This window comes from Tenebrio molitor, chromosome 4 (assembly GCF_963966145.1).
Source record: "Tenebrio molitor chromosome 4, icTenMoli1.1, whole genome shotgun sequence".
NCBI lineage: Eukaryota > Metazoa > Arthropoda > Insecta > Coleoptera > Tenebrionidae > Tenebrio > Tenebrio molitor.
The window spans coordinates 429,605-454,250 of NC_091049.1; the positions used below are offsets into that span (position 1 = coordinate 429,605).

The following is a 24,646-nucleotide window of genomic DNA, read 5'->3' on the forward strand; positions in this document are numbered from 1 at the left end:
TATTGAATAGAAGTGTATGTAAGTACCTACCTACTCAGGAGTAGAGTCACGAAACTCAGATAATTTGCAAATCGTTAACGAAACGGCAAATACAATGCTTCAACAATATCAGTTGTTATGGTTTTGAATTTGCAATGCCTTATCCAGCCTTACCAGGTTTCCTGAATAACCTCCTTAGTTATTATGTTGCAAATTCTTTAGCTAATGTCTAATACATATAAGTATGTACGAGAAATACCAAAATGACGTAAAAACTTGAAACGTATTTCCATTCTACTTATTACTTAAGTATCTTAAGTGCTTAAGTCAAAACAATGTATTGCAATCAATACACATTAAATAGTAAGATAGTCAAGTTTATGTCTTCGTTGTTAGTTTTATGACTTAAGTGATTTGTTAGATATCGTGTAATTATCGGCCTCGCTGTGCTCATGCATAAAATTACCTACATTGCAGATAAAAAGATGCACCTTAATTTCTTGTCATGTAGGTAATTACACTATTTTTGTATCTGGTACGAGATAAAAAAAATATGAAATGTCAATTCGCAATTATGTAAATGATTTCGTAATCTCATTTTGTATGAATTAATTCGTTCGCAACACCTTTTGGGCGACATTAAATCGTGAACGAAATGATCCGGAACAATTAAATTTCATGCGCCATTATCTGTTATCATATTGTGTCCACTCGTCAGCCACGTTCCTGCACCGCATTATCACACAGCGGAGTGTTATGGGGAAAACACGATTCGTAAAAATTCGTTGTAAACACTTCCAAATCCTGTTTTTGGTCCATCCCAACAACCGAAGAATTCATCAGATGCGACGATTATCTTCGGTTTTGAGATTATCGCGTCTCGGGGCGGCATCCGGATTAAAGGTCTGGATGGGCGTTCCGCACGGGCCCGATAAGCGTGTCCGCGATAACAGACGATCACGCTTTAAGCGCGTGACCATGATTGTTTACAAAAAGTGATGCACTTTCTATTAAAAAAATTTAATGAAATTATCTTACAATAAACATTCAATCAATCGGTAAAAATAGCAGAGTTTTCATTGCCCCGGCCCCGACAACGATTTGTCCATAAACTTCTTTTTGGCAAAGCACAACCACCACTTGCTTGGCTTGCCCTCTTCACCAAACACCTTGTCCACAACCCTCAGCCCGACCTCCTGTCTCAGTTGCGTCAGATACGCCCTCAAGAACTCGGCGTCGTTTGGCGATTTCGCCCTGCTGTAGACCGAGTTTAAGGGGAAACCTGGGTCGCCGGGAATGTCAAATCGGGAAATCGCCAATGTGTACATTTCATTCTGGCCCACATTTTTATTGGCGCACCTCTGCAGTTTCTTCAGGCACTCGGTGATGTACAGGGTTATGTAAATCAACAAGCGGTCAGCCTCCGACTGCAAGGGAATTTGCAAAATTCAGTCGGAACAAAATGGGAGGGGCTCACCTTGATTTCATAAGTACGAAAGAAAACGTTTGCTTTGAAGTAGTACAGGGCTTCATCTATGATGTCTTGTTCGGAGGATTGACCGGAAAAAATCGGGGCAGGACCTCGGAATTGTGTCTTAAAAGGCAAAATTGCTGTGTTTCCTACTGACTGTTGGTGGTCCAAAAAAACTGAATGGTACGCCTACAATAAATGAAATGAGGGGCAAATAATCAAAGACTGCAAAGCATATCTACCGGCATCTCAACCCTTTCCAATTAATCACGCCGAAAACACGATTTACTATCAATTTCCTCAAATTTATCAAACCTCTTCTGAATTAGTCAGAGATGGTAATGCAGGCATCTGTCAACAAAATGTCAAATTATTTTACCTTTTATTTACGAATTACAGTACAATTGCAACCTGCTCGACCACCTTAACAACATTCGATCGATTATTCAATTTTTTATGGTGATCTTAAATAAATTAAAACTTGGTTTTACGATTATAACCTCACTTTTTGAATAATTTCGTTGAGGAGTTCGGGACGTAGCGAGCGTACTTATATGTCAGTGTTGCCAGATTGGGGGATTTTCCTCTATTTTTGAGGCATAATTTTCTCATTGGGGGGTAAAATAGGGGGAACAATTGTTTCGGGTATTTTTTGAAGGATTTTTTTACACGCGGGGATAAAATGGGGGAACAGTCGAATAGTGGAAAGCTACAGTATTATTCTAAATGATTGTAGTCGAAGCTGGCCATGCCCATGTTATTAAATTTTTGCCGATTTCATGTGAACTCTCAATTTTTGTCACTGTCAATGTCATTTTTTAGGTGAAAAGTGCGGTGATGAGAATATTTTTAATTTTTTTTTTAATTAACGATGTAATCCAAAAATGTTGCGTTGTTTTGCACCCAATTTAACTCCTATGTCTGAACGGTGTGTACTCACTTATTCACATCACTTTGATGCTTTTTATACGGAGCGGCAACCATAAATTTTACATTCAGTTTTTAGGCCTACTTGGACTACAACCATTTAGAATAACCCTGTAATTATTTGCAGATTTTTTCAATTTTTAATTGTAATGGGTACGTTCTTTTATTCACTAGTGTGTCTACCAGGTGAAGTTACCAAAACGGCAAAACCGTTCTTATTGTTCTTAATCGTTTTGGTGGAAACACTTGGGGTATTTTTTTTTAAATCTTGCAGATTTAGGGTATTTCGACATTTTATTTGGGGGAAACCAGGTCGGACATCTGGCAACACTGCTTATTTCTGTCATAACAAACGTGTTACTGTATTCCTAACCTAAAATTTAAATTTGTGTTATTCCGATTTATTCCCAGCGCAGTTGATAAGTAAAGATGCGCTACGCGCAACTCGTTATAGGACCCGCAGGTAGCGGCAAGGTAACTCAGTTTTCGACTTTCGATTCGTCGTCAGTTCCTTCAAAATCTCGATTCCAGTCTACATACTGTTCGGCCCTGGTCCAACACGGAATCGACGCCAAACGAGCGATAGAAGTCGTAAATTTGGACCCCGCAGCTGAACACTTTGACTACCAACCAATGGTGGACATCAGAGAGTTGATCCATGTGCAAGACACGATGGAAGATGAAGAACTGCATTTTGGCCCCAATGGGGGCCTCGTTTTTTGCATAGAATACCTGCTGGAAAACTCGGACTGGTTGCGCGACAAACTGGGCGAGGATGAAGACGACTACATTTTGTTCGACTGCCCTGGCCAAATCGAGTTGTACACGCACCTCACCGCCGTGAAAAAGCTGGTGAAGCAGTTGCAAGACTGGAATTTCAACATTTGCAGCGTGTTTTTGGTGGACGTTCAATTCATGACCGACGGGGCCAAGTTTTTGTCAGGAACTATGGCCGCGTTGAGCGTCATGGTCAATCTAGAACTACCCCACGTGAATCTCCTGTCGAAAATGGACCTGCTGAGTAAGGGGGCAAGGAAGAGGTTGGAGAGATTTTTGGAACCGGACACCCACGCGATTCTGGGCGACATCGATTTGAGCGGCTCGAACGCGTTTAACGATAAATATAAAAAACTGTCAGAGGCGATCGGGGGGTTGATCGAGAACTACTCTCTGGTCAGGTTTCTTCCGTTGAATCTGAAGGACCAGGAGAGCGTCTCGGACATTTTGGTTACCATAGACAACGTGATACAGTATGGAGAGGATCAGGACATAAGGACGCGAGACTTTGAGGAAGCTGACGATGATGGTGATTAATTGTGTTTACATAATTTATTTTAAATTTATACTTTTTTTATATAAAACAATAACACAAAATACTAAACTAAATCTACAATCTTACTATGAAATTGTTTTTATCATCGTTAAAGCAAATCATAGATATGAGTATAAATATAATAAAAATAATGGTACAATGATGATGAAACGATCGCTTTAAAGTATAAAAAAAATCACAAGGTATTTACAAAAAAACGAATTTGTTGTTACTCAATTGCACAAAATAGGACAGAAGTGGAAAGTAAATCGAGGCGTGTAAGTAGGAATTATCACAGAAAAAGAATTTGTTCTTATTGAGTTTCTCTTTTCCGAACCGAAAAACAAAACTGTTAATCCACATTACCACTTACGTTACTAGTTTAAAAAAAATACTGACTTACGTGATGCTGGCGGGCAATTTCGACTCAGGATTTGTTCATGTTGCGGCAACAAATTCTATCAGTTTTGAGACGGTCGTCTCGAGAGGGGGGAGGATTCGCGTCGAAATTGCCCCAAAGTTCATGGTGTGATAATAAAATAAAATTGTTCCTAACAGTTGATAATATCATTTTATCTGAAATTGACGATAGAGCTATACATTTTCTTTTCCTTAACATGTAATATTAATGAAAATTCGTTTAATTTGTTCTTTAAATGCACAGGCATCCACTATTCATTTAACACTTGTTTAAATCTACAAATTTAAGTTAACAAACAGTCTATCACACATCTTGCAGATGCTTGGAGACGGTCAGAGATTTGAACGGTTCCGACCACATTCGTCTCAGATCGCCCTAGATTCAGACAAATTAACGTGAGAGTGGCCGAAAAGGGCCCCGATGACGATTCAAAAATCAAAATTCCAATTCTAATTTGCATTCCGTTAATGTTTTTTTAATCTGAGCGGTCTGTCACACTCTGAATCAACTCTTCACCGCTACAATTGTGTTGGAAATCGAGCGTTAAAATTAGTCGAGCGCGTTACGTATTTGTGTTATGTTCCGTTGTTTTTTTTTAACAAATACCAACGTACAAAAAAGTTTGCACGCGCTGTACAGCAAACCGCAACAGGACGTGGAAGAAAATCGCATCCTTTCGCACAACCGATTTCATTCTAAAACCGAGGTGATTAGTGATTTTGGGAGAATTTGATTGTGAAGGTCAACAACTCGGAGAACTTCAATGTTCAATGTTAACTTGTCACTTGCCCGGCGCATCCACCATTTTCCAATCTGATGCTTGCGATTTATGTAACACAAATGTTTTGTGGATAATTAATTTAAAAAAAGAACACTAATGTTGAAAAATAAAATTAATTTCACTGTGAAACTGATTATGTCAAATTTAATACCAACACAACGGACTGACAAACGAAAAGTAACTACAATGTCGACATAATTCGGATCGGAATATCCGGCAATTTTTAAATTTGAACGGCCAATTTGTTGCCAACATCGAGTTATTTTGGTTGATGATTAATCGAGAAATATTGATGTTGGAAAATTGGGTGAATCGTAATTTGCAATTGCTTTGCCGATACCAACACAACGGATTAGGGGAGGAAAAATAACTAGAATGTGACCGGCGCATCCGCCATTTTTAAAATTTGAATCGTCAAATTGAGCGATGCGTTGCTTACCTTCAAATACGCCATGGTGAGTAGAGGCAATAAAGTGAATGGAACTAAATACAACAACGCCGGCTGGGCCGCTTTGAATACTTCTGAGCTGACAGTCGCCGTCAACAAACCGAGGAAATAACCCAAAAGCGAACAATGGAAATACGTAAGTCTCGACCCCGTCAGCCCTTGACTCTTCTTGTAAGCGTCGTACCGCAGCACAAAACACAACAACAAACCTGGCATCACAATATCACCTAAACCTGCAACAGGCGCAACCTGAGAAACGAGTTGCGAATGGACGTGCGACCAACCTAACATACTGAAGTGACCGCTATTATGGATACTGGGGAAAACGAGTTTGCCTGGCAGACTCAGTTTGGGGGCCTCTTTCGCTACGCCGCCTATGTGTAGTTTCCGGGCGACCAGGCCGACTGGATTTTCCGCCGGTCGCGTCGCCACTTTCACCATCACGTTTGTACTGAATATATATGAAGAGAAGAACACCCAGAAGACGTCATAGATGAGGAGTCCGGTGAGGAGGAGGGTGGACACTTTGAGGCTTGGCAGACGCACGAAGGCTATGAAGGCGACGCACAGGCCCATACCCATAGCGTCCATCAACAACCAGTGACCTACAGAAAACAATTGGTGAAATGTCAAACTGTTACCAACTTAACTCACCCGTGAGCACCCATATGCACACGATGAAAACCGACAGCGAGAAGGAGAGGAGTTCAGCGGCGGTGAACCTCCCACACATCCCGAACGAGATCTTGTTCCCATCTGAACAGGGCCTTATGATGTATTGACACATTGGCAGCAAGAGAAACGCTAAAGCGACGGTCGCTATGACTAGAAAAACAACTGGTAAAAATCGGCCGTGACAGGCAGCGGTACCAACTCACTCGCCGTACAAATGGCGAACAGCATCTGCATCGAGTCGAAAAAGAAAAACATGACCAACAAGGAGATGCTAGCACCTAGGGGTAAACACAGAGCTTGCATTGTATCGAGAGTCTGTACGTTGTTTTCAGTCTGGACTTGCTGGGACGGGTTCAAAAGGCAGTTGGTGCTGCCGTTCGCCCTGTCCCTAGCTTCTTGTTCCATGTTTAGGCTGCGGAATGATCCATACACAATCAAGAGCATTGATATGAGAAAGGTGGACACCCTGCTCGAGTCCATGATCGAGTAGGCCCATTGATATTCGATCGTTTGGGCCTGGGGATCTGCCATTGTTCGATTTCTTCAACTGGCTGTCGAGAAATCGCAGGTTGCTTGATTTTTTCAAAGAGGTAAATGACCGGATTTGCTCACCTCGATAGTTGCGGGGCTGTATTGGGGCGCCGATATGTCGAAAAACATCACTTTTTCCTTGGGACAGCCATCGACACTCTCCCGACCAGTCGGACTTATTTACAAAATTCCACCTCACATCGAATTAGACAAACCTACATATACGGTTATGTGCATCTGGTCGCCATGTTGGTTTTGATGTCAGAAAACATTTCACTTATGCGAGACTTTCTATTTTAGCGGGAGGGGAGCTTACGTAAAAAAAAAGGTCATGGGGGTGGCGTCGAGGCCGCGAACGGCTTCATCGAATGCGATATGATTTTTTTCCGACGTGAAATTGGCAAATACAGCACTGCAAGCAGCCCCTCAAGAATGCACCGGCAGGCAACCAGTTATACGGGGGGAAACAGCTGACCGGGTCGAGACACCGTTTCCGACTTTTTATCAATAAAACTGTTACGCAAAACGTACAAATCTCTCACGGTTTTTCAACAACCACATGAACAGTTAGTTTTGGCGAAGTGACACCGGGAACTCCAACAATCCATCGTTTTCGCGACCATTTCGACATTGTTTTGTTTTGGATTTTGGCGAGATCTTCGCCGAAAACGAGGTCAGCGCCGTCGGCGACGCTGGAGCGAAACTTTTCGGGTGATTAATTACTGCTCAAACACAGGCGGGTCCACCGACAAACACACGCTCGTAAAACAACACCCCAAAAGAGAACGACTTTATTCCAGAAACTGATCAGATTGTACGAAAGTAAAAAATACTAAGAAGTACTCAATCGTCTTCGTCGCTGTAGCGCCTCCCGTCGTCTTCGTCCTCCACCAAGAGCGCCAGTTTTTTTATCACAGCTTTGGTCCTTTCGGTCAAGAAAGTGTCCACCTGGCCCAGGACGTTGACCAGTTGGATCATCCTCTCGAAGTTCCTGTTGATCGTTTCGGCGTTCTTCAGTTCTTCCTCTTTGGCTTTGATCTGTCGCTGCAGATTACTTACAACATGCTGAGCATTTATTTTGTTTTTCATCTGACTGGCCGCAGGGGAAATCGAACGTGCTCCCACGATCAGCGTCATCTAAAAACAACCCTCTTTTGCGTGTATTAATCCGTTCGGTTTTTACCTGAAGAAAGTACCACCGCAAGAAGAATAGGAAGAAGAGGCGCGTTGCCAAGCGACATTTTCGGTTGGACTAACTGTAAGATTTGAAAATTGTGCTTAGTTCAATTATGGTAAAACGAGCGAGTCATCAAATTTGTGTTTTGAAATTTGTATAAGTTCATTGCTTCAGTGACACAATAAAAATTACCCACGTTTTAATTTTGCGTCCGGAAACGCACAACAATGTAAGAGCGCCGAAACGAAAGTCTTTAAGTGGGTTGTTGGCCGCTGACATTCCGCGTTGGACCGCGAACGAAAATTTTAATGTCAGGTGCGACAGGTGGCAGAAATGTCACCATTTAAGGTATCACAAATGTAAAATTCCAATTTAAAAAAATTACAGACGTAGGTATATTTTTTTCTGTTTGTTTTTGTCTTGTTACACCTTGACTGTTTTGATTTCTTCACCCTGGAAAAAATCTCAATAATATTTTTCTTTGTGCCGTTTTTTGGAGCCCACCCACACCCAAGACGAGTGAGTGTCAGTGTCACTGACGCCGTTAACGTTAACCCGGAGAAGTGCATATATTTGCACAGTTATTTTTACACCTCTCATCTGACACTGTATAAATAAGTAATTAACAGAGTACCTACTTATTTTATGCCAATTAATTTGCATACGTACTTTAACCGTTGCTTGCTGTTGTTACTCTTCCGCGACAAACCGATTCTATTTTGATTTTTGAGCATCAGCTCGTTTTTACTTTGGGGCAAAAATATTATTGGTGACGGTAATTGTTGAATGACTGGCGGCGAATTTCTCAACAAGTCTGCGTCCTCTTCAGACTGTCACCTCGTTAGTCATGTTCTCTCATTTTTGACCCGAGGGTGAGATTCTGACTTATGGGGGCGGTCACACTGGCAGCTCTGCCAGTTCTTGAATGATAATATGAGTAATAAGTCGTAGGTGGAGACTAATAACAAATCAAAAGTAAACGGGAAATATTCTTATCTTTGTCGAATTTAGACAAATAGCCGAGTTGGTGGTGTCCTGTTTCGAGCTGAAAGTATTAAGCAACCGTTGACATAACATTGTGAATTATTTGCTCTATGGACAATGTTTTGCGATAAAAATTCTATTGTAGGCAGATAATGAACGACATCCTGTACACTCCCATTTTGCAACAAAAGTGAATTGTTTTACGCCTGGTTTGCAGGCAACACGTATTACACAAGAGAAGTATACTTGTCAAAAAGCACCGCTCCTGTAGGAATTGAAATACAATTTTGAACTGTTGAAAAAGCGAAGAGATTTTTGAGTGTTTTCACTTGATGATGCAAAAGACAATTTGTTATTTGCGACTTTATTTTATTTTGTCTGGGATAATGCGATTAATTTGTTTATGAAGTAAAAAAGAACGTTTTAGCAAGAAAAGGTTCGAGAGGTAGGTAATGTTGGTAAAGTTGATCTTTGTACGTTGCAGAATGAAGAATATTTTTCCTAAAACACCGAACAACTTTCAGTAAGAATACAGAAGATTCTACGGTTCGCTTCAAAAAAACGAGAACTGTCAGAAAAAGTTCTGTCAGATTTTATTAAATTTTTATAGTTTGAAACGGCCTTTTAGGTTAAAAAACTGCACTTATGTGTCAGAAATACTAATGTCAAACAGACACAAATTGACATAAATTGACAAATTAAATTTCCAATTCACATTAGGTCAAATTTCATTTCCCGTTTTTTTTTTGAAGCAACTGTACCTACTAGGAAATAAGACTTTCTTCTTCATTTCAAAAGATTGGTTTTGCTTCCACCGAGAGCAACGGATGTTCAAGGCATATGGACGAATCTGAGGATAGATATCTTTAGTTCAGCAGAAAGCTGAGAGGCTGTAATCGTGCAAAAAGTCAACGCATTTGTCAGTTTGCTTTTTTTCAAAATATTACCTACCTAATATTTTTTAGAATAATCCTTAAAGTGTAACTAAAAAAAAAATTGTCTCTCTTCGCGTTTTGGTCAAACGTGATCTTGATTATCCCATAATGTTTTCATAAAACTAAAAATTAACACGGCTTTAATTTCAATCCAGTTGTCAATTTTTTCCAAAATGTTTTTTATTTATTTGTACGATTCTGTAATTTTTTAAAATAAGATTTAATTTTTGAAATAAAAATAATGTTTTACAGGTGTATAAAACATTACAATTCATTTGTTCACTTGCTTGTTTAAAACATTATTATAATTTTTCTCGAGTGACTGAATAATCTTGAATTTTCACAATAAACAATGAACTTATTTAATTTTACGAATCAGCAAGTGGAAACCGAAAATATAGCACGAATACAATCAGAATTGTAGTCTGTGCTTACAATAGGAAAATGAAGATTTAGTAAGTTTACCATTCACATAGTGAATGAAATCATTTAAAATTTGATGACAAACAGTTGTTTTTTTTTCCTGTCACAACTTTCATTATTTTGCGGAACACATGTAAATAACAGGAACAATAGCGTAGCGTTAACTGAGTAAAGAAAAAACGTTTAATATGGCAATTTTTGGAATTTTTATCATAGTACAGTGTATTCTCTCTTAGCGGACACTCCTCACAAGCGGACCCCTCTTTTAAACGGACGATTTTTTTGCGACGGGCCATTCCATATGCTATTATTAATAAAAAAAATTCTCTTAAGCGGACTCTTTTAAGACCGGACACGGACAGTGATTCTTCAATCGAAACTCTCTTGTATGGACAGCATGCATCTTAATGCCACGCTGACACTTTCAAAATTTCTGATATCGATATGGGAATTTGTTAAATATTCAGGTTCAGGCACGTTCGACCATTTCATTGTTCATTTTTTAGTCAATCTGTTAGTATGAAATGCCACTATGTACGTACAGTAGTGCAATTCACAATCAGGTGTCCTGATGTTACATTTTGAAAGTGTTTCACTAAAACAGTTTAATTTAAAGCAGAAAATATTAGAAGATTACTTCACTCAGAATTAAAATTATTTTGTCAAAAACAAATCAGTATTATGTATCTAATTATAAGTGTATTTCATATTCTGTGTCCATTTGAAAAAAAATAGTACATAGTTTATTTAACGAGTTTGTATGTAATTTGGGCTTTTTTTAGCATGAGTGGCATTCCACTCGAGTTTTAAAGGCCCACGACTACCAAAAAAGCCCAATTTACACACGAACGAGTTAAATACAACATTTTTTTTGTTCGACGAACACCTTAAAGGCTCCAAATCGCTTAAAATCTGTAAAATTAGCTTGACGTTTCGTTTTGCAAGTTGTGACATTTATCAAAATTTTGTACAGTAATGAACTATATTACTGTACTCAAAATCGTACAGTAATAGGTCACTTTACAGCATAGCAACCATTACTGTACGGTTTTGTATAATCGTATGGCATTTAAATACTCCCTGACGCTCGTACTTAAATTTGCCATACTACTATTTTTCCTCAGAAACGGACGCTTCTGTTAAGCGGACAAACTTTCTTAAGTGGACGCCGCTCTTGAGTGGACAAATTCCGTGCGACCGATGGTGTCCGCTTATGAGGGAATACACTGTAGTAAAAAACATTCAAATACACTGACCGGCACAAAAAACGACTAAATGATTTCTTTAATAATATTTTTCTTTATTATAGTTAAATTGGGATATTTTCAATGATCGAGAGTGCTATGGTGACCATGGCAACCGAATTGTTTTGTTTAAATAAATTATTAGAAAATTTGTGCTACATACTCGTATATTTCCATGTTGTGTTTTTGTCGGTTGATTTACGTGTTAAAAGATTTAATTTTACAATACGAGATACTAATTCAAAATGCTGTTCAAATTTTGGCAATTTTTCATAACATAATTTTTTTTCCTAATTATACAACGAGTTTCTGTGTAAATTGGACTTTTCTAATTGCAGCGAGGGTTTTAAGGCCTCGAGGGCAATTAGAAAAGCCCAATTTACCCAGAAATGAGTTGCATAAAAAAATTATTGTTTGAAACGACGTCCCTGAAGCTTCCAAATCTTTTAAAAATGGTTTCGCATTTGCTTTTGACAGTTTTGACAAATTTTTCAAGACGTGTCAGAAATGTGACGTTGAATGTGTTGTCTAGAGCAACGGTTCGTTATCTGCTCATTTTGCTTTAGGGCAGTTAAGAGGCAGTTTACAAAGGAGAAAAATGAACATTTATGACAGTTGAAAACAATAAAGTGTGTTACACAAGTCTTAAAATATGTCCCTGAAGTTTAGGTACCCTGTGAAATTTTAAATAGACGATATGAATCGAGATATTTCACAATCTGACAGAAATAGGTATCTACTCATCATTATTCTTGTTTTTTACTGAAAGTTGCGAGTTTTTATTTCTTTTTCGCTGATTTTGAGCAAACGAAAATTTAAAACCCTAACGAATCACAGGAAGTGCTTGTACATGATAATGTCCGACTAATTCTTCATTTCCTCGTAACAAATTTCCGACGATTAGATAGTGACAATAAAACAAAAGTAGAAACGGCAACCGTTCAAGAATTCCACGAACCAATTACTCCAAACCCACCATTTCAGATCCGATTTAGACCAATTTCTTTGTCGAAATTATCGAAGTCCACTGAAAATCATGAATTATGCAAAAATCGCCCCCGATCCATTTCCTCCACGTTCTATATAAAGGTAATTCGATTTTTTTACCAACAATCGTGTACAATGTGGAAAATAGTGCTAGTTTCGTCGGTGGTGGTCACCGCTTCGCCCGTCGACGACAATGAGATCGATTCGGGAAAAAGCATAGACCTGTCCTATCTGGGGCCCTCGATTTTTGGCACTCCGAGCGAGAATGTCGGAAAGAAATTGGAAAACTGGAACGAGAGCTCACCCCAAAATCCCGAAGAACTGGGGGAGTACCTCGAGGGGGACATCTTGTTCCCCGAAAAGGGACGAAACGGGTTGATTTCCAAAGCGACGAGGTGGAAGGAAGGGGTGGTGCCCTACGAGATCTCTCCTTTCTACCCGCCCAAAGACGTGCAAATGATCAAGCGGGCCATGGAGATCTACCACAAATACACTTGCATCAAGTGAGCGTCGACTTTTAACATTTGTCATCGAACCGACTGTCAAAAATTGTTTTGCAGGTTCAGGCCGAGGACATCTTCCGATCCTGACTACGTGTCTATCGTGAACCGCAACACGGGATGCTGGTCGAGCGTGGGCAGGATAAAAGGGCGGCAAGAAGTGAACCTGCAAAGTCCCCATTGCACCACCAAGGTCGGCACCCCTATGCACGAGCTGATGCACGCGTTGGGCTTCGTCCACGAACAGAATCGGTGGGAAAGGGACGATTACGTCAGTATTGTGTGGGGAAACATCAAAAAAGGCCACGAGGGCAATTTTAACAAGGCCGACAAGGGTAGCACCGATGGGTTTGGGGTGCCCTACGACTACAGGTCTGTCATGCACTACTCGCCTGCTGCGTTTTCGGTCAACGGGCAGTCCACCATAATACCAAAGGTCAGTCAGTCCAACCGAATTATTTTGTTGACGGATTAAGTGCAGTAGGTACCGTTTGACATTAGAGAGCTGTCACAATATGTCATTGTAGGACTCGAGCAAAAACGTGAAGATGGGGCAGCGCGACGGCTTCAGCAAGGGCGACATCATGAAGATCAACGCCATGTACGGCTGTCCGAACAAGGCGCCCGGAGGCGGCGACCCTGATAAAGTCTCAGGAAGCGAGAGTGGCGGCGGAGGTGGTTTATTATCGTTCTTGTTTCAAATTGTCAATTAAGTGAGATTCGCAAGGAAATAAATCTTTTATCAAGCTCGCTCTGCGGCAAGCCTGTCCCGAATCAGTTCCATTCCGATCTTCTTCCGTGCAACATGCTCCTAAAAAACTCCATTTTCGTGTTGACCCTCCTCATCCCGATCTTCGCTAGGACTTTCACTAGTGAGGATCTCAACACCGACCTGACGTTCATCAAGACGTGCAACAGAACCTCGCCGATCAGCATGCGTAAGTCGTAACATTCGTCGTCGTAGGTGGATGCCCACAATGTCACATTGTTTAAACGACAATAAGACCACGATCGTAATTTGGTGAATTCGTTTGAGAGGTTTTCGGTTCCGCGCTGAGCTTTTTACAAGTGAAGCGATCACAAGAACCTAGGTTTATTTTAATTGTTGTTGTTCAGGGACCATGAACGAGGTCCTGATCAGCAAGAAACTGGGCCACGGCGAGTCGAGCGCCTTCAAGTGCTTCTTGCACTGCCTCTTCACGAAGTACGGGTGGATGGACGCGGACGGCGGTTTCCTGCTGCACGACATAAAGCAGACTTTGGAGGAGTCGGACGTCGAGATCGCCAGCCTGGAGTATATCTTGTACAAGTGCACCGCCACCGAGTCCGTCGACAGGTGCGAGCGCGCCTTCATCTTCACCCAGTGCTTCTGGGAAAAGATGTCCGAACAGCAACCGTCCGAAGACCAGTTCTTCTACAACATCGAAGATAAGAAGTGACGAAATTTGCGCGTTTATCGCCACCTACATTCCGCCAGGAAGTCCCGAGGTGAACGAACTGATTACCAAACGAAAATCTTCAACTGTTTCTTTTTATTAATATTATAATAATAATTAAAAATAACAAATAAAATATTTTGATATATAAATTATTAACAATTACACCAAATCTACAAGCGAGTTGAAGCAGAGTGTCTCCGATCAAAGGCGGTGAGGACAGCGCCTTCACGTGGCGGTTATTGTTAGCAGAAGAGGTTAACGTTAAACTAAATCGTACGTCCTTACACCGTTTGATAGTTAATAGAGTATTGTGACTTCTAGCTGGTACAGCACCGTGTGAATTAATCGAGTTAGTTACGAACCTTTATTGTCACATTTGTGAACTATGGAAGTATAGATATTTACAGAGCGATAAATAAATGAGATAATACTGCCGCTCTTTGCTTCGAGCCACTCTGCATACGTAATTATTATTTGTTTAAAATGCGGAATATCAATTCCAGAATTATTGTGTTTTCGTCACAATCGCTGGTGGCGTTTCTGTGCAAAACCGGAACCAATTCGTTATCCAGACTCTCCATGTAGATCGGAGGCAACTTCGTCGCGTTGCTGCCAGCGCTGTACGCCACCTGTAACACTCATCCCGTCAAAAAAACAAAAAACCCCACGTTTGACGGTTCACTTACGAACATCGCGTTCAGATTCGCCCTGATCCCAATTTTATAAAAACTATTACTAACTAACAAATCTAAATATTTAACGAGCGCTGTACACGTCGCCTTGGCTATGGTCTCCGAGACTTTGGAAATGTCGATGGGGTCCTGATTTCGACTGGCTTCACCTTCATTCTTTAAAATAGAAAAATTCCTAAACTGTCGAGCTCCGCGGCGAAACTCACCTGCACGATAAAAACTTCGGTCCACCGGATCAAGCGGCTGCCGTTCACGTAGTCTTTCCCGTTGTGGACCCTGATCGAGGGAATCCCCTCCATGGGTTTGTTGTCGATGGGCGAAAACACGCTGCAATGGGAATGTCATCAAACGCATCGACAACGTCACTCGTGGTTACTTGATGTTGAAGTTTACGTCGGGCTCTCCCCAGATCACGTTGACGGTCTCGTCGGAAGCCGCGTTTATGCAGCCGCACTGTATGGTGTGATTCTTCATGTTCCTCAGACTGTCCCGGATCTGGGCCATGTGCTCCGAGGGGATCTGGATCATGAGACCGTCCTCCACGATCGACGACTTCGCGGTGAGGCCGCTCGACGATTTGAGGGCGCCGTTGAAGACGATGAAACTCGCACCGGTAACTATTAAAAAAGCACATTTGCAACGAGAAACTCTCCGACCTCCGACGTTCGAGTTTCCGAGTGAAACTAAAACCAGTTTCGCACGACTTGACTCTCTTTACCTTTTCTCGGCTTGTTGTGGATGTTGATCGCGTGCGTGCTGTACGCGTTCTCGTTGCTTTGCGTGTCCTGGATGCACACCAGGTGCGAATCGGCCAAGTTGCTGAAGTTGCCAGCGAAAGCGAGAATGTGGTCGCTCGAGTTGTTCATCGACTTCATCACCTGACGACACACCTATCAACCAAAATCGTTCCCAAACAAATGCGAAACGGTACCTGATCGTAACGGTTCAACGGAATCGTCACCGTCGTGTTCTTGTCCTCCATGTGGATCGTCAAGCCACGGATTTGCGGCAGCGTGTAGGAGAAATTACGGAAGTCCTTGAACAGAACATGTCTTTTCTCTTGAAAGAGACGAGTTGGTACTTACAGCCAACAGATTGATGATGGTGTGACCGATCTCGACGAAAACGCTGTCTCTGTATCGGTTCGAGATGATGGGGCTCGGGTAGTACCTGTACTCGGCGCCCAACCGCAACACTAAACGCAACGGGAACAGCTTGGCCCACGGGGTTTCCCACCTGCAAAAGCAAACTTTCGTTTACAACGCAGAAAAAGTCGTTTTGGACGGACCTGTGTATTAAAACACCGATCAAGTACGGTTCTTGCGGCTTGATGATGTTTTGCAAGCATTGGAATGTCGGTCTGATGTAGACAAAACCCGCGTGGTTTTTCGAACCCAAAAAGTTCGTCGTGTTGTGCAACGACAAGCCCATTTCTTTGACGGACGTGCCCTTGACAGCGTCCAAATAGATGTTGTTCAGGTGCAGGAAAACATCTTTGGGTACCGTTTTCTCGTCATCGAGCAGTTCGAGAAGAATGATTATTTCGTCTTGGCCCACGTTGATGAGACCTTCAGTCGAAAAGCACCACGCCAGTTTATTTATGCAACAGTCCACTTGAAAAAATCGAACGTTAAGTTGCGAAAAAAATCTTACGTAAACCACTCACTGTTGATGATTTTCACGTGCACCAGCAGGTTCGTTTGTAAGGCAAAGATCAAGATTTCGTTCTTCAACATTTCGACGACGTTGGGCCCGTTGGAACACTCCAAATACGACGTGTCTGAAAAATGCAAAAATACCTCAGTCAAACGGCTCAAATAGTGTAAAAATTGGCGGCAAATTGTTTCATACAATCGCTGTGGCGAGTGCGGTTTTGCACTCTTCTCATTGGCTCGAACAAGTCGGTGCTTCATTTGTGGGCGGAGCCAACAAAAACGATAAAACGTCAAAAGTGTCAAACCTGTCTTGTTGGTGGTGACCGTCGGTGGCAGATCGTCCCCTTTTGGGATAAAACTCTTCGTATCATGATCCACAGCTGGAAAATTCTTCTCGACGACCTTGACCGCTTCCTCCACTTTCTTGGTATTTTTCTCCGTATAGCCGAAGTCGTTGTCGAGATTCGTCAGGTCGCTGCCGGGCCTGATCCCGTCGCAGAACATGACACTTTTATTAGTTCTGGTCTTGTTGGAACCCTTTCTTTTGAGCACACCGACCGGCACCATGACGGACGGCGGGTTGGCGTTGTTAGTGGTGACCTGTTGGTGCGGCGGCACCGTCGAGCAGTACTCCAGCGGATTGTTAGGGTTGGGCTGGGACAACCTAGGCGAGTTCGACTCGCTCCCCGAACTGCTGTTGCCACCGGGGCCCCCCTCCTTCGACAGGATCTCGTAGCACTTGTTGCACACCCTCGCCGCCTCGTCTAGGTACTCCAGTCGATACTTGAGGCTGCAACATTTCGAGCAGAGGACGTAACCGCACGCGCGACAGTGGTGTCTTCGCTTGATCACGGTGAACTTCATGTCGCAATGGAGACAGCTGGTGGCGTCGCCGTCGGGGATCCACACCGGGGCTTGCTTGCCCAACCATGACACTGATCGAGATTTGATCGATTCTTCGTCGTCGCCGCTTTGAAATTCACCAGGGGCGGCGCTGGCGGCTTGTTCTTGCGGAGCGGCACCGCCGTCGCCCTCGCCGTTAATCGCGCTAGCCGGGTTGGGCTCTTCTTCGCTTCTCTCTGCACTTTCTTCGGGTTTCGGTCCTTCGGCTGGAGCAGCGACGACAGTGGCGTCCTCTTTTTTACCTACCTCACCACTCTCGTCGCCATCTTGGTTCTCGTCGTTGACGGTATCGGTGGAAGGGGTACACGATGAGTTTGTTTCCGTTGAGATGTCTGAAAATGTGGGCGAAGCGGACGTCGAACAGTCAGTGTCGCTGTTTTGTTTCTCCTGGGGCAACTCTTTGTTGACGTAGACATTGTTGTAAGGAGTTGATCCAGGTTCACCTTGAAAAACTGACAGATTATTTGGGAAAATATAATTTTGCCGTTACCAACCTACTAAATCGATAACACCCTTCTCGTCGTCGCCTTCTTGATTGGGTAAAGGCAGATTGTTAGGCCTCACGCTTGACGCATTTTCTGAATCATCTTCCACAATTTCCGTTTTTACCTCTTCTGCAGTCTCCTCCACCAACTCTTCTTCAACAACAATTTCTTGTTCTTCTTCTTCACAGCCTTCCACGCTCGCCTCCTGTTTTGGTGTTTCATCTTCATATTCCTTCTCCAATTCTTCCAAATATTTAGATAATTCTGACTCATCCAGGTCTATATCATCATTAAAACCCACTTTAATCACATTTTCGTCCTCAGTCTTATCTACTAACTCCTCATGCGTCTCAACATTTTCAAGGTCACTGTTGATTGTTTCAGTTGAATCTTCCTCAGGATTCACACTTATTACATCAGTCTTCTGTTTAATTGACTCATCTACTGTTTCAGTCAAGGCAACTTGATCAGTTTCGCTTTCTAGCGATTTATCGTCCCCACTCGCGTCATCTGCCGCGTCTCGATCATCAAATATTTCCAATTGTTGAGTGTCATTCTCACTTGTTTTTTTAACTGTCTCTTGCAGTGCAAGGACTGACTCCTCAATCTTCACTTCAGCAGCAATCACCTCTTCAGACTCTTCATCAGGAACAGCTTCACTAGTCTCACTTTCTATGTGGTTTGTGTCTTGTTTAGTTATGTTATTGTCATCACTTGAATGTTTGGAATTTTCACCTGAAAAACTGGGTTCTGGGATAACTGGTTTAATTTCGCATTTGGGTGAAATATCAGAGTTTAGGTATTCGTTTAGGCTGTGAAACACATTGTTAATTGAATGTTTGACGTTGGTATTCTTGAAACTGTTGTGTACATATGCACCGGTGGAATTTTGTTTGTTATTTGCTTTTGCCTGGTCGAAACCATGCTGATCTGTTAGTTCGCTGTATTCAAAATCATTCAAAACTTGATCTAGATCCACAGTGTATTTATCCATTTGAAAAACGCAATTAACACTAGGAACACGTGATTCGAAATTTACTTTTAATTAATACACCGAGAGAAAATATCATCGCCTCAACATTTAAAATCGCAAATTAAAACGAAAAACCACAGCTTCTGACGTCTCTAACCACACAAAAATATTTTTATCAGCTGATCTACGATGACAGGTACTAACAGTTGGTAATGAGAAATTCCCTAACTAGGTTAGTGGGGAAATGGGGTAATGATAAAAAGAATTCAAAATGGCCGAAGAAAGTGACAGTTATCCTTTACACGAAGCTGTTTTCAATAATGATTTAAAATCTCTGTCGCGGTTATTAAGGAAACACGATGTAGCAGCTAAAGACAGGCACGGTGAGTTACGTCACAATCGACAGATTACATTTTTCGTGCAGTTTAATTTACAACAACCCTTTAATAAAATAAAGTAAGGTTAAGTGGTCGGATTTTTATCCCGATAGCAATTAGTGGGGGGCACCCCGTTATCAATAATCGATCTGATATGTTACAGGTAATACCGCCCTACATTTGGCCGTGATGTTAGGGCGGAAAGGTAATTGATATGTGATTCCATCAATCTCAGATTTTATCTTATCTTAATTTTAGAATGTGTACAGCTACTTTTGAAACATGATGCTCCAGTTAAAGTTAAGAACGGGTTGGGGTGGACCGTATTGGCGGAAGCTGTCAGCTATGGCAACAGGCCCACTAGTAAGCTTAAATAGGGTGACCAGATGTCCGGATAAAGCCGGACATGTCTTCCTTTTTGACCAAAATTAAAACGTCCGGCCGGTTTTTTTTTTTACGTCCGGCTTTTTCACTCACACTTTTTGTCCCTCAATCAAAGTCACAATTGAAGTCTTTACTGAACTCAACAAAATGATCATCAAAATTACTTTCCACGACGTTCACGTTCGCCGTTCCCCGTTCGTATTTCAATCTCTTTCAATCGTCAAAAGTCTCAATTATATATTTAATCTACGTATTCGTTACGGTCAGCGGGAAATACAATACTATCGGGTGTTTTTTTTTTTTTAATTTTACCTCAAAGTAGGCGTTGAAGAGTCGATTGTGAACGCACTATACGGATCACGGATCAGCTGTTTAAATCATACGTTTTTACACGACTGGTGAATTTACAGTCAACTCTTCGACGCCTACTTTGAGGTGAAATTTAAAAAAACACCCGATACTTCACTTAGGCCCGGTTCATTCACCTTCAAGTAACTTTATTTGAACTATTGGCCAGGGAAACGATCTAGGAGGACGCCCTGAGGCTGTCTAGCCAGAAAAAACGCGAAAATTCCAGAAGTAGCTAAAGTGAACAATGACCTTATATTTTTATTTTTGTTCACTAATTGTCATCCTTTTTTAATAAAAATCATCCTTTTTTGCCTTGTTTGCCCCCTTTTGTCATGTTGACTTCTGGTCACCCTAGCTTAAATGATTGTTTACAACTCGTTTCAAAAAACAAAAATTGCAGTATCTTCTCTGGTGAGGAAGTTTCGACAACAATCTAGAGAACAAATGGAAGAACGACGGCCGAATTTAGTGGAGGCGTTGAATCGGATCAACGACTTTTACATGGAATTAAAATGGGATTTTCAATCATGGGGTTTGTGCATTTATTTGTCCAGCCAATGAAATCTGACCGTCTGTTGTAGTGCCACTGGTTTCACGAATCCTGCCTTCTGATATTTGTAAAATTTACAAAAGCGGCGCCAACATAAGACTGGACACAACTCTGGTGGACTTCTCGGACATGCGATGGGAACGCGGCGACATCTCCTTTATTTTTAACGGCAAGGCCGAGCCGAACGAAAGCTTGACCGTCCTCGACAACATCATGAAAGTGTACCAGAGGGTGCGCTACGAAGAGAGCGAGATGGAAATCGAAGATGAAGTTGACCTCCTTATGTCGACGGACATCCTGGCCGCCCAGGTCTCGACCAAGAGTATCTCGTTCGCGCGAGCGCAGAGCGGGTGGATATTCCGCGAGGACAAGAAGGAACTGGTGGCGGGCCAGTACGAGAGCGAACTGTACACGGTGAATGGACTGATGCTCGAGAGCAGGAAGCGGCGCGAGCACCTGTCGTCGGACGACCTGCAAAAGAACAAAGCCCTCCTGGAAAGTTTCACCAAAGGAGGCAACTTGCAAAGCTTCGACCAAAATGGCGTGGTAAGTGGGCGGCAACGCCACATATCAGGTTAACTGTCAAGGTTTTTGCAGCCCGTGCGGAGGACGAGCCTGATACCGCCGCCGGAGAAGAACGTGACGTGGCAGCAGTACATTAATTCGGACATGAACGACTATCCGCGATTGGGACGCGACCTGGTGTACAAAGAGACGACCAAAGCGTTCAAGGCCACGATAGCAATGGTGGGTTCAACGGCGACCGTCGGTAGTTGGTAATCGATCGTTTCGTAGAGTTCCGATTTTCCGCTGTCGGTGGAGATGTTGCTGAACGTGCTCGAGGTGATCGGCCCGTTCAAGCACTTTTCCAAGTTGAGGGACTTCATCACGTTCAAACTGCCTAACGGGTTTCCAGTCAAAGTGGAGATACCGATCTTGCCCACCGTCACGGCAAAAATCACATTCCAACAGTTCGAATTCCGGAACAACATCCCCAAGGAGATGTTCGAAACGCCGACAAACTATAAAGAGGATCCGACCAGGTGGCGCCACAGTAGGGTAATTTGACTTTTGAGGTTACGTTTGCTGTTTCAGGTTTCCCGATTTATGACGTCCTGAACTTTTGAACTCGTTTGAAATAACTTACACAAAAAAACCAGTGTTCCTTTTACCGTATGATAAACGTCTCATAGCCAAGGCAAAGTTCGTCGGTAAATTAAGAAAATCCAGGGATTCGACGGGGAACAACAGTGGTCCCACGATGTGCGTGGAAGTACCGATGTTATTCACGCTAGGCAGCATCTACTCGACTAGTTGTCTAGTCTATTTGGAATAGACCGGGAAAATAAAATCGTTTTTATTTTCGATAATGCAGGGTATTTATTATAATTGTGTGTTTTCCATTTTAGGTTTTGTTCACATTAAATTTTGGAGTTGTACTTGTCACGACGCAGGTGCCGCCGTTGTCGTCCTTCATTTATTGTTTCTTGTTAAATTGTTGTTACATTTGTGTATTAATGTTGAGTGTTGAGAAAATTATTGTGTTGCTGTAACGGTTGCCGACATATCAAAAAATACTTCAATTTTCCGTCTGTATTAAGTCAGAAAATGTCAATTAACATCAACAATTCAATCATTTTATTTATTACTCTTATACAACCACTAAGACTAATTATTTTTTAAATATTGTTACTACAGGCTGACGTATTATCTACAAAACACCTAGCCTATTTAATTTATGCTTAACTAATCATCGCGTTTATTAATTTGTATTTATTTTACTTTATAATCGTAGATGATTGTTTAAATTTCTCAATAAAATGTTTAAATTTACACCATCTTTATCTTCCACCCGGTATCCCACTCAAATGTCAAATTAGTGAAGACATGGCAGAGGGCGCCGCTGTCGGTCGAGTGACTGATTGTTTACAAACTCGTACCATGATAACAAATTTATTGCGATAATGTCCGAATTAGTTTCAAAATGTGTTTTAAGAGTGGAAGTGAACGATCCGTCGTCAGGTAATGATAATCATCCACTAACATAACCTCACTTTTTATCACGACAATTTTAGATTCGGGGGCCGAAGCCTCGAGCGACGCGACTCAGAAGTCGAAAAATCAGAGGAGATCGCGCGACATCAGCGTCGAAACTTTCCCCAGCCGGTTGGAAACTCCCCGCGAGGATTGGGGTTTGCTCCCGATTTGTTCCAGGGAGACCACACCATTCACTGATAAAGAATCGGAAGAAACCAAGACGGAGATCGGATTTTTTAGCGGCAACCCCTTTGTAGAGATCACGAAAGGCATCCTACACCTGTACAAAGAGGAGTGAGTGTTTTGCTGCGATACCACCTCAACTAATTCAATTTTAGTGTTTTAAGTGACAGAAAGGAGGCGGTCACGCTTTGCTTGTTGGGGGTACCCACTTCGATGACCTGTCATGATTTGCTGGCTTTTACGGCACCGTGCCACGCCGACATCGCGCACATCAGAGTACTCCGAGACTCTCTTCCCAACCAGTACATGGCGCTTCTGACGTGAGTGCCCCACCGCATCTAAACGCAATTGCAATTGTGCCTGCAGGTTTAGGACTCACGACTCGGCGATGGAATTTTACGTGACGTTCAACGGCGGTCCCTTTAACAGTCTTGAGCCAGACAACATCTGTAGAATAGTGTGGGTGTCTAGAGTGGAGTGGGCCCACGACGGGGTCCCCCCACCTGGTCACACCGAACTGCCGATCTGTCCAGTGTGTCTAGGTAAAATGTTCGCATCCCGCGTCCCAAATCCGATTCCTTGACGTTTCAGAACGAATGGACGAGTCCGTCGACGGAGTCTTGACAATTCTGTGCAACCACGCGTTCCACGCGAACTGTCTCGAGCAATGGGGCGACTCGACGTGCCCCGTTTGTCGCTGCGTGCAAAGCCCCGAACAAGCCGCCGGTTCGGAGTGCGAGCAGTGCGGAAAAGTCGCCCAGTCCGTCGACGCCCTCTGGATATGTCTCATTTGCGGGCACGTGGGCTGTGGCCGCTATCAAGGGGGCCACGCCGCTCTGCACTATCGCGAGTCCGGTCATTGTTACGCATTACAGTTAGGCTCGCACAGAGTGTGGGACTACAAAGGTGATAACTTTGTTCATCGACTCCTTCAGAACAAGACAGACGGGAAGTTGGTGCCTTCGGAGGGGCCCCCTTCGGAAGCCGAATGCGCACAAGAGAAAGTCGATTCGGTCCAACTTGAATTCACGTATCTTCTGACGTCACAGCTTGAGGAGCAGCGATTGTATTTTGAAGATAAGTTGGCTCAGTAAGAGTTTTTCAGTCTCGATCTGTTTGTGTAGTCACAGATTTGCTTCCAGACTTGAGAGTTTGTACTACGTGGAAAATCAAGATCTGAGGTCGGAAGTCGCTAATTTAAATGACTTAAGTAACGACTTAAAGGCGGAGTTGGTCGCTTTGAACAAAGAGAAGTTGGCTTTGGAGAAGAAGGTGAATCAGCAGAGTCTGAAGTGAGTTTGTTGTAAGAGAAACAGGTGTGATGAGTCAAACTGATTGTTTTGTAGACTCACATCCAGTCTGAACGACTTGAATGAAGAGAGACAGTTGGGGAAAGCTTTGAGGAACAACCAACAACAGTGGCAGAATAAGTTGGCGAAGTTGCAGGAAGAGACGGAGAGTAAGGACAAGGAGATAGCGGAATTGAAAGAGCAAGTTAGAGATTTGATGTTTTTTATCGACGCCAAACAGGTGATTGAGAAGTCGGACGAACGGGAAGACATAGCCGGGGGGACGATAACAGTGGGTGCTGAACCCGCTCGCCCTAAGTCCAAAAAAGGAAAGAAGAAGCGTTAATTATATCAGATTGCGATTTACAAATGACAATTCTTGATGCTGTTTACACAAGTGATAAAGTGATACTAATTTCCCATTGTTTACGTGATAAGATAAAGCGCTGTTTCACTCAAATATTTATTCCCGTGTTGTATCATGGTGTAAGACTCACATTTTTCGTTAATCATTAAAGCAATTACGGAAAAAT

At 42.5% G+C, this 24,646-nt stretch overlaps 9 protein-coding genes and 1 long non-coding RNA gene across 16 annotated transcripts; 5 read left to right on the forward strand and 5 right to left on the reverse strand.

The window, feature by feature from the left end:
* The first annotated feature begins 293 nt into the window (after positions 1–293).
* Positions 294–13,545, forward strand: LOC138129844 (hatching enzyme 1.2-like). Of its 2 annotated transcripts, none has more exons than XM_069046151.1 (4): positions 294–486; positions 12,444–12,798; positions 12,856–13,231; positions 13,323–13,545. In XM_069046151.1, the coding sequence occupies exons 1-4, from the start codon at positions 432–434 to the stop codon at positions 13,506–13,508; spliced, it is 972 nt and encodes a 323-aa protein (XP_068902252.1). In that variant the 5' UTR covers positions 294–431; the 3' UTR covers positions 13,509–13,545. The 2 variants fall into 2 exon arrangements, with proteins under 2 accessions (XP_068902252.1, XP_068902253.1); XM_069046152.1 differs by lacking the exon at positions 294–486 and adding an exon at positions 11,661–12,397.
* LOC138129850 (actin-related protein 2/3 complex subunit 3-B-like) lies at positions 984–2,097 on the reverse strand. Of its 2 annotated transcripts, none has more exons than XM_069046160.1 (4): positions 1,956–2,097; positions 1,693–1,801; positions 1,457–1,639; positions 984–1,406 (listed from the first exon to the last, which is right to left on the reverse strand). In XM_069046160.1, the coding sequence occupies exons 2-4, from the start codon at positions 1,696–1,698 to the stop codon at positions 1,056–1,058; spliced, it is 540 nt and encodes a 179-aa protein (XP_068902261.1). In that variant the 5' UTR covers positions 1,699–1,801; positions 1,956–2,097; the 3' UTR covers positions 984–1,055. The 2 variants fall into 2 exon arrangements, with proteins under 2 accessions (XP_068902261.1, XP_068902260.1); XM_069046159.1 differs by having other exon boundaries at positions 1,862–2,019.
* LOC138129848 (GPN-loop GTPase 3) lies at positions 2,671–3,775 on the forward strand. The gene is made up of 2 exons (XM_069046157.1): positions 2,671–2,851; positions 2,909–3,775. Exons 1-2 carry the CDS (start codon positions 2,807–2,809, stop codon positions 3,689–3,691), a joined length of 828 nt encoding a protein of 275 aa, XP_068902258.1. The 5' UTR covers positions 2,671–2,806; the 3' UTR covers positions 3,692–3,775.
* Positions 3,692–6,968, reverse strand: SppL (signal peptide peptidase-like protein). Of its 2 annotated transcripts, none has more exons than XM_069046147.1 (6): positions 6,627–6,968; positions 6,218–6,565; positions 5,994–6,164; positions 5,624–5,944; positions 5,331–5,572; positions 3,692–4,265 (listed from the first exon to the last, which is right to left on the reverse strand). In XM_069046147.1, the coding sequence occupies exons 2-6, from the start codon at positions 6,543–6,545 to the stop codon at positions 4,257–4,259; spliced, it is 1,071 nt and encodes a 356-aa protein (XP_068902248.1). In that variant the 5' UTR covers positions 6,546–6,565; positions 6,627–6,968; the 3' UTR covers positions 3,692–4,256. The 2 variants fall into 2 exon arrangements, with proteins under 2 accessions (XP_068902248.1, XP_068902247.1); XM_069046146.1 differs by having other exon boundaries at positions 3,692–4,485; positions 6,627–6,963.
* On the reverse strand, positions 4,696–5,324 carry LOC138129857 (uncharacterized). Its single transcript, XR_011159407.1, has 2 exons — positions 4,861–5,324; positions 4,696–4,805 (listed from the first exon to the last, which is right to left on the reverse strand). It is a non-coding gene; the product is annotated as an uncharacterized lncRNA (long non-coding RNA).
* Positions 7,309–8,679, reverse strand: LOC138129855 (uncharacterized). 3 transcript variants are annotated; one of them, XM_069046168.1, is made up of 3 exons: positions 8,392–8,679; positions 7,742–7,801; positions 7,309–7,682 (listed from the first exon to the last, which is right to left on the reverse strand). In XM_069046168.1, exons 2-3 carry the CDS (start codon positions 7,784–7,786, stop codon positions 7,389–7,391), a joined length of 339 nt encoding a protein of 112 aa, XP_068902269.1. In that variant the 5' UTR covers positions 7,787–7,801; positions 8,392–8,679; the 3' UTR covers positions 7,309–7,388. The 3 variants fall into 3 exon arrangements, with proteins under 3 accessions (XP_068902269.1, XP_068902270.1, XP_068902268.1); XM_069046169.1 differs by lacking the exon at positions 8,392–8,679 and adding an exon at positions 7,919–8,352; XM_069046167.1 differs by lacking the exon at positions 8,392–8,679 and having other exon boundaries at positions 7,742–8,352.
* On the forward strand, positions 13,482–14,383 carry LOC138129853 (general odorant-binding protein 99b-like). The gene is made up of 2 exons (XM_069046163.1): positions 13,482–13,733; positions 13,912–14,383. Exons 1-2 carry the CDS (start codon positions 13,601–13,603, stop codon positions 14,232–14,234), a joined length of 456 nt encoding a protein of 151 aa, XP_068902264.1. The 5' UTR covers positions 13,482–13,600; the 3' UTR covers positions 14,235–14,383.
* Positions 14,313–19,146, reverse strand: Sara (Smad anchor for receptor activation). Of its 2 annotated transcripts, none has more exons than XM_069046126.1 (11): positions 17,979–19,146; positions 16,887–17,936; positions 16,593–16,706; positions 16,215–16,539; positions 16,012–16,162; positions 15,858–15,962; positions 15,645–15,804; positions 15,303–15,543; positions 15,133–15,253; positions 14,921–15,082; positions 14,313–14,863 (listed from the first exon to the last, which is right to left on the reverse strand). In XM_069046126.1, exons 1-11 carry the CDS (start codon positions 18,961–18,963, stop codon positions 14,705–14,707), a joined length of 3,573 nt encoding a protein of 1,190 aa, XP_068902227.1. In that variant the 5' UTR covers positions 18,964–19,146; the 3' UTR covers positions 14,313–14,704. The 2 variants fall into 2 exon arrangements, with proteins under 2 accessions (XP_068902227.1, XP_068902228.1); XM_069046127.1 differs by having other exon boundaries at positions 16,887–17,927; positions 17,979–19,145.
* Positions 19,147–19,168: 22 nt separating this feature from the next.
* On the forward strand, positions 19,169–22,437 carry LOC138129838 (ankyrin repeat domain-containing protein 13C). Its single transcript, XM_069046144.1, has 8 exons — positions 19,169–19,325; positions 19,483–19,524; positions 19,578–19,682; positions 20,455–20,586; positions 20,636–21,150; positions 21,202–21,351; positions 21,400–21,647; positions 21,700–22,437. The coding sequence occupies exons 1-8, from the start codon at positions 19,214–19,216 to the stop codon at positions 21,713–21,715; spliced, it is 1,320 nt and encodes a 439-aa protein (XP_068902245.1). The 5' UTR covers positions 19,169–19,213; the 3' UTR covers positions 21,716–22,437.
* Positions 22,438–22,465: 28 nt separating this feature from the next.
* Positions 22,466–24,645, forward strand: LOC138129835 (BRCA1-associated protein). The gene is made up of 7 exons (XM_069046140.1): positions 22,466–22,626; positions 22,680–22,935; positions 22,980–23,144; positions 23,191–23,366; positions 23,416–23,914; positions 23,967–24,116; positions 24,171–24,645. The coding sequence occupies exons 1-7, from the start codon at positions 22,569–22,571 to the stop codon at positions 24,457–24,459; spliced, it is 1,593 nt and encodes a 530-aa protein (XP_068902241.1). The 5' UTR covers positions 22,466–22,568; the 3' UTR covers positions 24,460–24,645.
* The last annotated feature ends 1 nt before the right edge of the window (position 24,646 follows it).